This window comes from Trachymyrmex septentrionalis, unplaced genomic scaffold (genome assembly GCF_001594115.1).
Source record: "Trachymyrmex septentrionalis isolate Tsep2-gDNA-1 unplaced genomic scaffold, Tsep1.0 scaffold202, whole genome shotgun sequence".
Classification (NCBI taxonomy): Eukaryota; Metazoa; Arthropoda; class Insecta; order Hymenoptera; family Formicidae; genus Trachymyrmex; species Trachymyrmex septentrionalis.
In genome coordinates, this window is record NW_017305203.1 from 33975 (window position 1) to 48097 (window position 14123).

General features: G+C 31.5%; 1 protein-coding gene across 1 annotated transcript in view; it reads left to right on the top strand.

Moving 5' to 3' along the window:
* Positions 1-2232: 2232 nt before the first annotated feature.
* LOC108747885 (adenylate cyclase type 10-like) overlaps positions 2233-14123 on the top strand; it is a gene marked incomplete at its 5' end in the record, with an annotated part of 13676 nt that continues 1785 nt past the window's right edge. The window contains 22 exons of the mRNA XM_018485774.1: positions 2233-2302; positions 2447-2666; positions 2925-3228; positions 3439-3566; positions 3669-3827; positions 4026-4131; positions 4916-5332; positions 5540-5631; positions 5728-5880; positions 6172-6250; positions 6323-6473; positions 8008-8148; positions 8278-8430; positions 8517-8598; positions 8766-8986; positions 9191-9352; positions 12171-12286; positions 12365-12685; positions 12751-12890; positions 13072-13361; positions 13521-13719; positions 13793-13932. Coding sequence (XP_018341276.1) covers positions 2233-2302; positions 2447-2666; positions 2925-3228; positions 3439-3566; positions 3669-3827; positions 4026-4131; positions 4916-5332; positions 5540-5631; positions 5728-5880; positions 6172-6250; positions 6323-6473; positions 8008-8148; positions 8278-8430; positions 8517-8598; positions 8766-8986; positions 9191-9352; positions 12171-12286; positions 12365-12685; positions 12751-12890; positions 13072-13361; positions 13521-13719; positions 13793-13932 — 3844 coding nt within the window. The remainder of the gene's footprint in view (positions 2303-2446; positions 2667-2924; positions 3229-3438; positions 3567-3668; positions 3828-4025; positions 4132-4915; positions 5333-5539; positions 5632-5727; positions 5881-6171; positions 6251-6322; positions 6474-8007; positions 8149-8277; positions 8431-8516; positions 8599-8765; positions 8987-9190; positions 9353-12170; positions 12287-12364; positions 12686-12750; positions 12891-13071; positions 13362-13520; positions 13720-13792; positions 13933-14123) is intronic.

The following is a 14123-nucleotide window of genomic DNA, read 5'->3' on the forward strand; positions in this document are numbered from 1 at the left end:
CACTTAGGAAATGATAATGATCTATTCATATTAAATACTTATTCTTTATATTTTTGTATTTATAAAGGAAAAATCTACACGACAATTGTATATATTATTATCTAATTGCATAAAAATAATTAATTAATAGCATAATAGAAGCAAACTATATAGAACCTAATTTATCTTTTGGACAAACTTTATTTGCTAGCGATACTGATTATTTTGATTATTTGTTATATTGACGAATAATGAGAAATAATTTGCAATAGTACTTATTGATCGATCGTTTTCTTATCAATTTATCACATTTGTTGTCCCTTAATATGTTTATACAACGAAGTCACTTCTCTCAAAGTGCAAAAATAAATGTAAAAAAATATGCTCAAACACTGACAAAATGACGTATAATTTATGAAACATTGTAATTTATGTTACATCGTAGTGATGTAATTTTTTAGCAAAGTACAATCTCATAATTTTAATGATACCTGTTGATATCAGTTACTATAGTATACATTTCTGCAAATGTAACCAAAACATATATTATTTACATCTTTTTCTATTATGGCTTAGTGATGTAAATGTATTTTATATTTGTTATGTCTTATTTATAGAATGGTATATGGATGTAACTTAATTACGTTTAATGTACATAATTATATTATGTGATAAATATATATATAACAAAAACACATTCTTTAAATGTGTTATTCTTTAAATGTGAATAACTTGTGATTATCTCCAGTAGGAGTCAGTAGGATGGCCGATCAAATATCGATTTTCGGATGGATTGATTAATTATTATTAATAACTAAACATCAATTAAAAAAAAATATTAATCATCAATATTCGATTGAGATTATATGCACGCCCAGTGATCTTATGACTTATAGATAAGCCTAATTTAAATTTTCCAGCTTACATAAAAAACGAACGGCTCTAATTACTCCTATTTTCGGAAAGCTTACTCAATAATCTAAAAATCCAGCAAATAAATCTCATTAGTCACTCCTATCTTTCGAATCTTAGTCCCAAAAAATGAATCATAATAATTAAATCAAAGTTAAATACTGAAAAAAAAAAATAAAACTTCTTGTTTATGATATAAGATTTATATAAGAGGTATACAGAGTGAGTAAAAAGTCCCGGACTGATAAAATGTCTCTTACATAAACTAAGCATTTCCGAAAGAAATGTTTCCTACAAAAGTGTAATATTTTTAATAATTCATTCCGAGATCTGATTAGTTTGACCTTGGGTGACATCGCTAAAGTCAGATTAAGGTCATCGATTTTTTAAAATGGAACACCCTATTTTTTATTCCAGAATCTAATACAATAGTTAGTGTCAAGAACTGTCCAAAACACTAGAATAAAGTTTTTTATTGAGTAGTTTTTGAGTTATAAGTTTTGAAAGTTACAATATCGCCGGCATTTAGTATGACGCAAAGTGTCCGACTAAACCGGTTAAAACCTCTTAAATGTTGTTCAGGATCATGTCCTAAATAATAATATAATATTTGTCAAAATCAAAGCCATTGGAGATTGTATCTCTTATTTTTATTTTTACATAAAAATAAATTTTTAGTGCAAAAATGAAAATAAGGGGAATAATCTCCAATGGTCAAATATTTGCAATTAAATAAATCATTATATATATATATATATTATATATATATATATATATATATATCACATGTTTTCTTATCAATACGATCTTACTCTCTATCACTGTATGTAAACTTTATTACTCAATATTTATTTTTATATAGTAAAACAAGAGTTAAAGGCTAACCTCACTAAAATTTTATAACATTCGATTTCATAAATCTTTTCAAAAAACAATCGAGAATATACAGGGTACATAAAAAATCTTTTTTTGCAACGACTACATGCATGATTTAATAATGAATTTTCAACTAAACAGGATTTATTCTAAGAGTAAAAAGTTTACGATAAAACCATATACATGAACTTATTAGTTTAGCAGAAACCCCGCTATCTCATATTAAAAGCCTATCCCATAATAGGTGACCTTATTCTATTGAATCAACATGTATCCCAAATAATAAATTTATAAAATAATTAATCCAAGAAATTAGTTAGTTCGGCTCTCAATTTCATATCCTTAATTCCAAGATCCTACAAGATCTGTTCTCTGATCAAAAGGATTGAGTTTCTTGATCAAAATAGAGGACCAACGGTTGCACTATCTCGAGCGACGTAATAACGCTTTGCATTTGCGTTAACCCGCACCAAAGATTTACTCGAGTGCTTTCGACTTTTGACACGCATCCACAGAGCGATAAGTCACAAGAATGGTATCAGTTATGTCTTTCCATTCCCTCTCTTAACTCCCTCGACTTCTCATGAAATCGAAAGAATCTTGTGGTCTGGACGTAACATTTACATTGTTTCAAATTAATTAGATTGCAAATTGCATTTATAAATATTTAATTTTGTAGTAAGACCCAAAGTTATAAAGGCAGCTAAAGAGGGATTGAAAGATTTGTTGAGAAGCTACATGCTTAGACCAGTAATACGATCAGTAGAAATGGACGAGCCATTAGAATATCTTACAGAGATGAGGCAAGTGGTCATACTCTTTACCAACATCATCACAACGGTTGTGAATAACGAAGAATTGATCTCGCTCGTTGACACGGCTTATAAATTAGTCTGCGGGTAAATATCCAAATTTATATTTTTATCTTGTTTTATTATCTAGAACTATATTAATAATTATATTTATATTAACGCCGTAAACCGCAAAAATAATGTTTTCTTTTTATATCAAATATTATGATAATTAATTTAAAAAGCACTTATCCATATATATTTTTTTTTTTTTCTATATATATATATGTATATACGTATAATATTTATTATACCGTTATGAATATTTTTTAAATAAGTATAAACAATGAGTTTCTATTTTTCAAGGGTAGTTTGTGAGATGAACGGATGCGTGAACAAGACATCTCTTTTCGACAAAGACCTAATATTTCTTTGCATATTTGGACTGCGGGGCGACAAACACGTGTTGGAATCACAGATCGGATTGAGATGCGCCAGTAAGGTGCGGCAGGATCTTCTAACAATAAAAAACGTACAATCTGTGACAATCGCTGTTACCACTGGAATGACATATTGTGGTGTAGTTGGTCATATTTTACGAAGGGAGTACACTGTAATCGGAATGGCAGTTAACATAGCAGCCCGTTTAATGGTCGCATACAATAATAAAGTAATTTGAATCTGAAAAAAATAATTATTTAACTTTTGTTCATATTCTGTTTGTTGTCATTTTAGATTTAGGCAAACTTTCTTTCGCAAATATGTTAATAAATTGAAAAATAAGTTACCATCGACATTAAATTTTAACGCTCTTTTATAATTAAAATATAATAAATATTTTACTTTTATTTTACGCAGCAGTGTAATTCTTATCTTTAAGGTAATATGCGATCGAGAGAGTTTTTTGCGCTCTCGTCTTGAAGCGAGACACTTTATACTGCAAGAGCCAAGACATCTGAAAGGAATCACAAATGTCGGTCCGGTTTATGAGTTTCAAGAACAGATAAAGTATTTTGCAATTTTTTGATGTCATAATTTTCTGGAAATTGCTGTTTAATATAAAATAATAGGTTATTTCTGAAAAATACATGAATTAATATTTGATTATAGATTTACTACGCCTGAATTAATACAGAAAAAGTATCCTTTGCTTGGACGAGAAGAGGAAATCAAAATTTTTCGACAAATGCTATCAAATTTGATAACACGTTTTACTGTGAATGTAACAAGGAATCATTCGCAGCTTAAACACAATATGCTAATTATAAAGTGGGTGAAATCTAACATTCCATTGAAACTTTAATTTATTTTCTTAATTTGTAATTTTCTTCTGATTATTAATTTGTAAATTATTTTTATAACATTTATTAATATTTTCGTATTAATCCTATCTGTCTTCTTTATTTATAATCTTATTATCTATTTTCTTATTCATAATCTGATTATTTTTAGTGTCTTCTTTTTTAGAGGTGAACCGAGAATCGGCAAGACGAGATTGTTGGATGAAATTGCACAGAATATACCTGCAAATGTACCACACAACTATATCCCTTTGGTCATGGGCGATGCTAAGGTTGACTGCAGGACTTTTTTTAACACATATTTAATTTAATTTAATTTAATTGATGTTAGAAGTAACATACACAAAATCAAAAGCTTATTATCTTTCTTTTATCACATTTTAATCAGAAATTATTATTATTTCAGTAAATATGCATTTTAAGTTACACTTCACCGATTTCAATGTCCTAGATATGTTGTAGGGGAGAGTGTCCTGAGTGATTTCCCACAAGAATTAAGTGGCGAACGGCATTGTGATTTAGAAGATATAATAAATTAAAAGCTTCATAATAAAGTCATAGCATACGACTTTTCACGCGAAGCAACTTTCACCCCACTTCCTCCCCTGTTTAGCTCACGATTTCCACACGAAGCGACTCCCACCTCACCTCCCCCTCTGCTCAGGGCACACAACTTTTCAAAGAAATACGGTAAATCTCAGAAAGTTGCGCTCCGAAGCAGGGGAAAGAGTGGTGGCGTGAAAATCTTTTCGCGTCGAAGTCGCGCGCCTATAAGCAGGGGGATTTTATTATAGAACTTTAATTTATTATATCTTCTAAAACCAATTACGTCTCCCATTTAATTCTTGTGGAGAATTACTCAGAACACTCTCTCCTACAATGTATCTAAAGGACATTGAAATCGGTGAGGCGTAACTTAAAATGCATATTTACCATTATTTTAATAAAGCACTTATCTGTTAAATAACTATTAAATTTTTTATTTTTTTCAATTAAAGATTAGATTAAGAGTCAGAATAAAGTTAAAAAAAATAAGTAATTTTTTTTTTAACGCAGACTTCTTACAGTTTGTTCCAACTGATATTTTCCATACCGTTGGGCTTCAGTGCCGTCAGTACCCCGACAGACCGCGAAGAAATACTGATGTCACGACTAAGCGGTATTGACAATCCAGAATTTCTTTGTGCCCTTAATCAACCCTTCAATGTGCATTTCATGATGGATTCACACTACACAGAGCTATCTAGCAAACAAAAGCACAATGTGTTGCTCAAGTTTCTATTCAAATTAATGAGAATCTGTTTCAAGGAACTATGGGTGATAATTATCGACGACACTCAGCATAGTGACAATGATTCTATGACATTGTTTCGTACGATGATCAAACAAAACACAGTCTTCTTTATTCTCAGCTTTGGACGCATGTTTAACGGCGAATACGAAATATACCCCGATATTTTAGAGAGAGCACGAGTACGAACATTGAAATCGATAATTAAAGTGATTTCCTTAATACCGTCAATAACGCGTTTTTTCCTTATTTTTTATAATTAATATTTTACAATAAAAAATATAAATATTGCATTAAATTTGCATGTGCAATATATTTTTCTACATTTAACTTTATTACTACGCAGAGAGATATAAGCAAAACTATAAATTATTTTTTATTATTAATAGATCATCGAATTGGGTTGCATAGACAAATGGTACCACGCAGGGCTTGCATGTCAGTTCCTCGATGCAAACGGAATTCCTCCGGAACTCGAGAGGTTGACCATTCTAAATAACTTTTATTGATAAACAGTCACAATATACATAAATTTCTCTGTGATTATATTTTATATATTTGCACTTCATATTTTTAGATTGATTCAAGAAAAAAGTTTTGGTAATCCAGGATGGATAGAAAGCTATTTGCTGAGTCTCACGCAATCTGGTAGTCTTGTAACAGTACATATCAGCAAAATGATTGCCGAGAAAATGGGTTATGTACTTCCTCCCATTTATATGCTAAAAAGGTCTTATTATTTTATTTATAATTCTAGATTCTAATTTATCTGATATTTTTCTTCTCTTGTGAATATACAATTTGATAACGTAAAATTAAATTATAAGAAAAAGAAAAAGTATTTAAAACAAATCAAAAAATTGAATTTAAATCTTTCCAAATATCTGTTTATTGTAGATAATAATTTTATTAGATAATAAGCTATGAAATATTTTTTCTTACTTGCAGATATATTAATATTATCCATAACAGTGATTAATATAAAATTATTACAAATACATAATAATCAATAAATGTTTAGATCTGACTCAGAAGATATCTTTCCAAACAACGAAGAAGAACGTTCAGACAAGTGGAAAATGTACAAGACAAGCTATAGTGTATATTTCCTCTCTTTTGTTTTATTAATTTTTTCTAATTATGAAATGATAAGATATTCGTTTTAATTTTAGAACAGTGCAATGCCTTCGATGATAGAATCATCATTGCAAACCATCCTTCACCAAACGGAAATGCCAATTTATGATGAGGAAACAATTGTCGTTTGCAAATTTACAGAAGGTTTTATACCAGAAGAGGGAGATGCTGAAGTGACAATGGACGGTAATTAAGATTATTTTCGATAAATATTCAGGTGGAGGGAGCCAGCACTAATGACCTTGACATATGTTGTCAAGGTTGTAAGCTTGAATAACCTCCAACAAATTTTAGTCATCATGAAAAATAACTTCTCATTTTTGCTACATATAAGTAATATTAAGAACTATTCCTATATACTCTCTCCTGCTTATCTATAATGACTTTCCACGCAAAGTGAGATTCACTTCACCTCACCCCCTGCCAAGGGGCGCATGATCTTCCACGCAAAGCGAGTTTCATCCCACCTCTCCCCCCTCTGCTTAGAAGCGCATGACTTTTCACGCGAATCGAGTTCCAACCCCATCTTTACCCCTGCCAATGGGCATATTATTTTTTATGCGGATAGATTTTACTTTGCATGGAAAGTCACACGCCCGTAGGCAGAGAAAGGTTAGTAGGATGAAACTCATTTCGTGTGGAAAGTCATGAATTCCTAAGCAGGAGAGGAAGTAGAGTGAAACTCGCTTTACGTGGAAAATCGTGCGCCTTTCGCAGGAAACCAGATGGAGTGGAACTCCTTCGCGTAGAAAGTAGTGCACCTCTCGGCAAGGGAGAGAGATAGGGTAAAATCCTCGCTTTGCCTGGAAAGATATTATTTTCCATAAATAAGAGGTGTAAGGTAATATTTAATATTATATACAGAGTATATCAAATGTCTGGAAACGGTCGAATATCTCTGAAGCAAAGTATTTTTGAGAAAAATATTTCGGACAAAAGTTGTAGGAGTTAAAAAAATCTATTCACTAATCACATTCGCTTGACTTTGGGTAACGTCGCTAAAGTCAGATCAAATTGATTTTTTTAATGGGATACCATATTTTTGATGCCAGAATCTAATAGCTGGTGATTTTAGCTGTCGATCGGATACGTTGCGTAATGCTAATGCGCGGTACTTGCTCTTCAAGCCTTATAACTAGAAAAATATTTAATGAAAAATAACTTTATTATAGTGTCTTGAAAAGCTCTTGACACTAGTTATTAAATTTTTGCATCAAAAATAAGTATTCTATTTTTAAAAAATTAGTTTAACTTTGATTTGACCTTGACAATGTCATCTAAGGTCAAGCGAATGTGATCAATGAATAGATCATTTTAAGCCTTATAACTTTTGTTTGAAACATTTTTCTCAAAAATACTTTGCTTTTGAGATATTCAATCGTTTCCAGACTTTTAATACTATTAGTCTTGTATACTATTATAGAGTTATATTACTTATAAGACAATATTTCTAAAACTTCTTTTATTAATAATTTTTTTAACAACGACGTTGTTGAACGAAATCTGTTGGAGATTACTCAGGGTTATGATCTTAATAACATGTCAAGGTCAAGATCATCGGCGCTGGCTCAATCTTTCTATCTGAACATTTACCATATGTTTTATAAATTAATGTTTATTTCTGTTTATATAATATTTTGAAATATATATTTAGTAATTTGCACAATATTTTTATTTTTTTGTCGTATAATTTTATAATTATCATATATTATATTGCCAGTAATGATTTTGAAAATTTTCGACTCGTTAACACCATTGGATCAAATGCTATTAAAATGCGCGTCAGTATTGGGAGAAATTATTAATAGAAACATGTTACAATACTTAATGGAAGATAAATCTACGAGAGAAATTGGACTCGGTAAAGAGATATCTAGGACAAATGTTGTAATAACAACACTTTATAATTCTTAGAGAATGAATAATTTAAATAATTATATAACTTTGTTGTGCTATTAAATATTGTTCAAAGTACTTATTATTATCATAGCTGTCAAGAAACTCTTTGAGATTCGAATTTTTGGATGCGCACGAGGTGATTTTACTATGAGCGGTAGACCACTAGTATTTAATAGAAATAGAAATATAAGGGAACCTCTCGAGACACAAATTGCGTGCCAATGTGTGAATCTTATGATACCAGGTAGTGAAACAAACATTCAAATATAAAATATAAAATTATGCCATTATGTTCACTTAAAATTTTTAATAAAAGCCAAATTTATTTAGAAGAACTAACTGATCTACCACAGTATACGTCTTGTGGTTTGATGTATTTCAAAATGTCGATGTTCCGCGAAACTACTTACAGGTAATGGATGATTTTACTATTCAGATATAATAATAATACTAGAACAATAGATACATATATATGTATATTATATATATATAATATTTAAAATATTTTATATTAAATTCTATTGTAGGATTTAAGATTCAAATATTAATAAAATTGATCGTATCTTTTTATATACAAAGATCACTCACAGAACATCAAAAAATGGAATTACACAGTAAGGCGTTAAAATATCTTCAGCAACATACTAAACGATGTATGGCTTGTGGCGAGATACAATTTTCAAGATTATTAGGGAAAACGGCTGGGCAGGAAATTAAAAGAACAAAACTAACTATTGACATTAATGAGATACATCAACTTGAAGAAAAAACTTATACTGTCAAAGAAGAGGCAGGAAACGGTATCTTATTTATCCGGAATCAGTTTTAAATCCAGCATGGATTATGCATTATACATATAATTAAGCTGTTTTATTATAGATATGCAGCAATTTTGAAATAAAAATGAAAAATTTGTAATATTATATTGTAATTACATATATAATATATAAAGAATTAAAAATTACAATAATTTTATAATAATCTAAAGAAAATATTATTACAAGATATTCAAGAGGTAGCAGAAAGGACACCGATTTGTCTTAACATCTTTCAAAAAGTCAGAAAACTTACCAAGACCTTCTCTAACGTCGATTTCAGCAACTGTCAATGCCATCTTATCTTAATGACTATATATGCTCAAATGTTAGAACATTGTCAAGGAATCGGTGAGTCAACGTAAATCAATATTATGCATAACTATTGTACATATTGTTACGTCCAATCCTTTGGAAGGTTTTATTTCTCGGGATAGATGACGTTCAGATAGATGACGAAGGAGAGTGGAGAGGGTTTTGAAGAACGCTCAGACTTTATCTCACAGGTATACTCGCAGAGGCGAATACTTGAGAGTCGGACGCACTTTTTATTGCTCCGGAATATGAGTCAATGTCCTGAAAGGACAATATCGAACATCGATTTGAATTTTGAGTCAAGGAATCAACTTAATCTTTATAATTCGGGACAGGATCACGTGTGATTTCTGAAAAGCAGTGGGAGTGAGTACGAGGTCTTATGATTCTAAATTAAATAGAAATTGATAACGTCATATTAACAATATTATATAATAGTTTATTGTTAAACACAAAATTTTTGATGTATTATATATATATACAATATTTGTTTTGTGGAATGATTACCAAATAACTTTCATTTTAACTTATAATGAAAATTAATTAAAGGTTTATCCTTATAAAGATGTAGAAAAAATAATACTTAACAGAAAATTGTTCGGTTTTATAATAAGCAATCTATGAAGTTGGTGAAAGAATTGTATATCATGAAAAAATGTTAGTTTGAAATGCGTACTGCGGAGATAAAATACTAAACTATTTACGAACTATTCATATTGTATTTATAATAATAATAATAATTGTTATTATTAATATTGTTATTACTACGATATATATATATCATCATATTAAGAACAACAAATTTGAAAAATCATGGGTAAGCATGAATCTGTGAATTTGAAAAGCTAGGCGATAAATTTTTAGTAATCAATTTTATCAACCGGCGGAAGAGGGCGGAAAGAGGTAGAAGTAATCTACGGGAACGAGATATGGATGAGATGATCACGAAAGGAGTACCCGGATATCAACATTGGGTGCATTTATGTCAGTTCGAATTTCGTTTGGATTTCAAAGTAATCGCCGATGATCTGATAGAAGAGATTCTGTTGCGCGGAAGAATCTATCAATTAGTGACTCAAAGAGTCATTAGGTAGATGAAATATTTATTATGTGGAAGAGGAGGAAGAGCAGAAAACTCTTTCAGAATTTCCACGCTCGAGGTTGAGTTAGCAGGTGATTGTGAACGAGGTGACGGAGGGATAGAGAAGTCAGGAGTTAGAGGTGGGGTGTCTGAAAAGATTCGCTCCGTCAGAGCGCCCGACAACGCCAGTGACGAAGATCGGAGAGGAGAAGAAGAAGGAGATATCGCTTCTGCATTTTGGTGAATCGATCGAACCGGAGGGGCCGGTGAAGCCGCTGGTGGCGAATGTGGTAGAGGTTCTAGCGAAAGAAGGTTCTCCGCTGGGTCTACTTGACTCTGAGAATGGTTTAAGATTGCGAAGTATTCCCGATAGGCTTTGTCCAGCAGGCTTTTAAGCCTGGTTCCGAAGCCAACCTTGGTAACGAGGGTGATTATTTGTTCTCACTAAGAATTGTGACTAGTTAGGCTCCCGAAGTAAACAAAAAAAGAAAGACTTACTTTTAGATTGTCGTCAGGTGTCGGAGTGCCATGTTATTTAAGAAAGCCTCAACAGTCTGGTTTCAGTGGTAGTGAATTCGGTTTTGGAATTCATGCATAGATGAATCCATTAACTAGTAAAGATGCTTGCATTAGAGAACGGTTTCTCTGTTTGAATGATTGCTCTGTGTTTCGTGTTGTCGCTATTTATATAGGTTTCTTTTTGGAAGTTTCTTAGTAGGATGTGTCTAGTTAGGAAATAGAGGAATCAGATTGATGGAATTTTCTTCTCCTTGAACAGTTTAACTAGTCATTGGAAACTTGCCTTTAAGCTGGCACCGCCTGCGGCGTAGATTTAATTTGTTTTCATTCTTATTGGTGAAAATATATCACCTTCCTAAAATGTTTCATGATCGCCCATTGGTAATTTTCGTTACAGGGGGAGAATGGGTTGTGAATTACTGATTTCTTTTCTTATAATTGTTTGCTTAGTCTTAATTACAAAAGGAAAAAAATTATCTACGTTTTATCCAACTCCACTCGCATTGAGCGATGAACAAATATTCTGGATTTAGTTAATCTTGCTCCTTGGGAAGCAAGAAGCGTGAGTCGCAGTTTGTGTTGATTTTCCCAATATTGGAAGATGTCATTATTAAATTTATGACCCTGTCTAAAGCCTACGCGTGGAACCATTATCATTGGAGTCACGTGATAATGATATGAGATAATTAAACATATCACCTTCTCTCTGAAGTATCGTGTCCACGCTATCACTCTTATTATTGCAGGAATCGTTTCGCGGCCCGGCTTAACATCTTGATACTAATACGGTTTGATAATAATTATTTGATTTCCATTTCCATGACGCTCAAAAGAAGATTTAACGCTTGATTTCCAATGCGTTAATGCTATATAAATTTTATTATCGCGAATCACTCGATTTTAAACAAATATAGTTTTTAGGTCGAAAACTTTCCTCAAATTACTATTATTGATTATACTTGTTTGTTCCTTACTTTATCGATCAAACGTTCGCGAGACGAAGAAATCGTGGTGTCCATTGGACGTAACAATATTTTCTAATCTCTTTAAAGGACCGGCATAGATCTTATAGAAAATGTCCTTCGAATAAATTAAGTCGTGCCTATTGAGACTTTTGTTCAGAACGTCGAGGACAACAACATATTATACTTTAATTCCAGCCAATTTAATATTTAATTCCGAGGAACATTTTTCATAAGATCTTTGCTCGGTCCTTTATAAATCATTATAATTTAAAACCTTATTCTATTTCAGGAAAACAAGACATAATCTTGACGGCGATTTTAGAATTTGTGGAGATCTGTTTAGCAAATAACAATGTACCTCAAGCTCGCAGACTTCTGAGTAATGCTGAAATTCTGATTCAACAAGTAAGCAAAGCGGATATAACAGGATAAAAATAGTAAAGTAGATTTAAAAAAAGACAAGTTAATGGTCCTTAACGATAGATAGCCGAATCCAATGAAGAGAAATCAATCTTTCTGCTTTATCTCACCGCAAAAATTCAGACGTTTCAAGGTAAATGTCATTTGGAAAGCGGTTTAATTTCCGAAGCAAGCAAGAAGCTGAAAGAGGCAATAATCAGTCTAGGCTATCATTTTCCTCAACGCAAATTCGCGATTGACTTTAAGTCTACAACTCAACTCGAACTGCTAAGATGGAGATTGATCTGTCCTAAGCGTTGGAATATTGATACCGCCGATGAATTTACTATAAATTATATTGAGCAACTGGCTAATTGTTTGACATTGATGTTTGTTGTTTTCAGAGTAAGGCTCCTTATTTATATTAAATTTTAAGACTCAACATAATTGTTATTAATTATAATTTAAAGGGATCAAAATATAGAAAGAAACATGCACGGCTAGCGGCCATCTGGAGCTTAAACGCTGCACTGGATGCGTCAAATGATTTTCTCACACTCTGTACTTCGTTCACGAACATGATGATCATTGCCCACGTCTACCAAACCATGTGATAGTCCAAATTTAAAATTATATAAAACTACCAAAAAAATTCTTAATTAATAAAATCAATTAATCAATAATTTCCGCCAATAAAACTTATTACCAATTGTTTATAGCATTATTAAGTTTATTATCTTTTGTTATTGAAACAAAAACATTTGTTACATTATTTAATTATTTATGAGCAGGTCAATTGTTCCTTATTTGGAAAAAGAGGCTCTCAATATTTGTGCAAAGAAAGGAGATTTACTTGAACTTCAAGAGCTCAAAGTCATTGCTGAACTTTATGCAGGGATATTTTTTTCGCGATGGTTGAGAGGAGAAATCAACAAAGCGATCAGAATCGGTTTTATCACGATGAGAATGGCACAAACTATGGGCTCCATATTCCTCAAACTACTCGTACTACCAAGATTAGTACACTTGCTCATGATTTCATGTCGTCATTCGGAAGTCGTAACTTTGCTAAGAAAGTTAGGTGAGTTCTTCGAATTAATAAACAAATCTTAATAATCTTAATATAATACTATTAATGAATTTTAAATATATCTTGTAAATATATCTAATAAACTATATAAATCAGATTAATTGACATTTTAATTACATATAAAAATATATTTAAAACTTGTATTTACAGAATTCGTATCGCGAAATGTTTTGGATAAATCGGGTCGGACTTGGTATTACGCCATGTGTGCTGATGTGCAACTTGATACCGGTCTCACAGTCTTGTCGTTTCAAAATTGTGTTAAATATTACAGTCAAGAAGGAGAGAACATAATCAGCATCCACGATCCCGAAGCGGAAAGGAGATATTTCACGTCTATGTGGTTGTGGTAAATATGAGAAATTTTGCTTTATAAAAATTAGAGAGAATTAATAGGTTCTAAAAAATATACATTATTCAAGGTGCATCAGAACTCAGAAATGGGAAGCTACAAAAGTTTGGAGCAGCAGAAACATAACGGCTGAGAGTGAAATGGATGAGCATAAGGTGGCAGCGACAATTACTGCATTGAAGAAACTCGAGGGACTGTTAATTTTATACGGTAAAGTAGATGAATATTTGAGCATTATGCAAAAATATGTATATATATATATATATATATATATATACAAGTTCTTTTATTACACAGTCCAAAGATACTTATTACACAATCCACGTTAGATACTTTCAGTTATCAGTTATTATACAAGTTTACAAACTGAAGCAATTCATTTTCTTTATAACAAATCCACG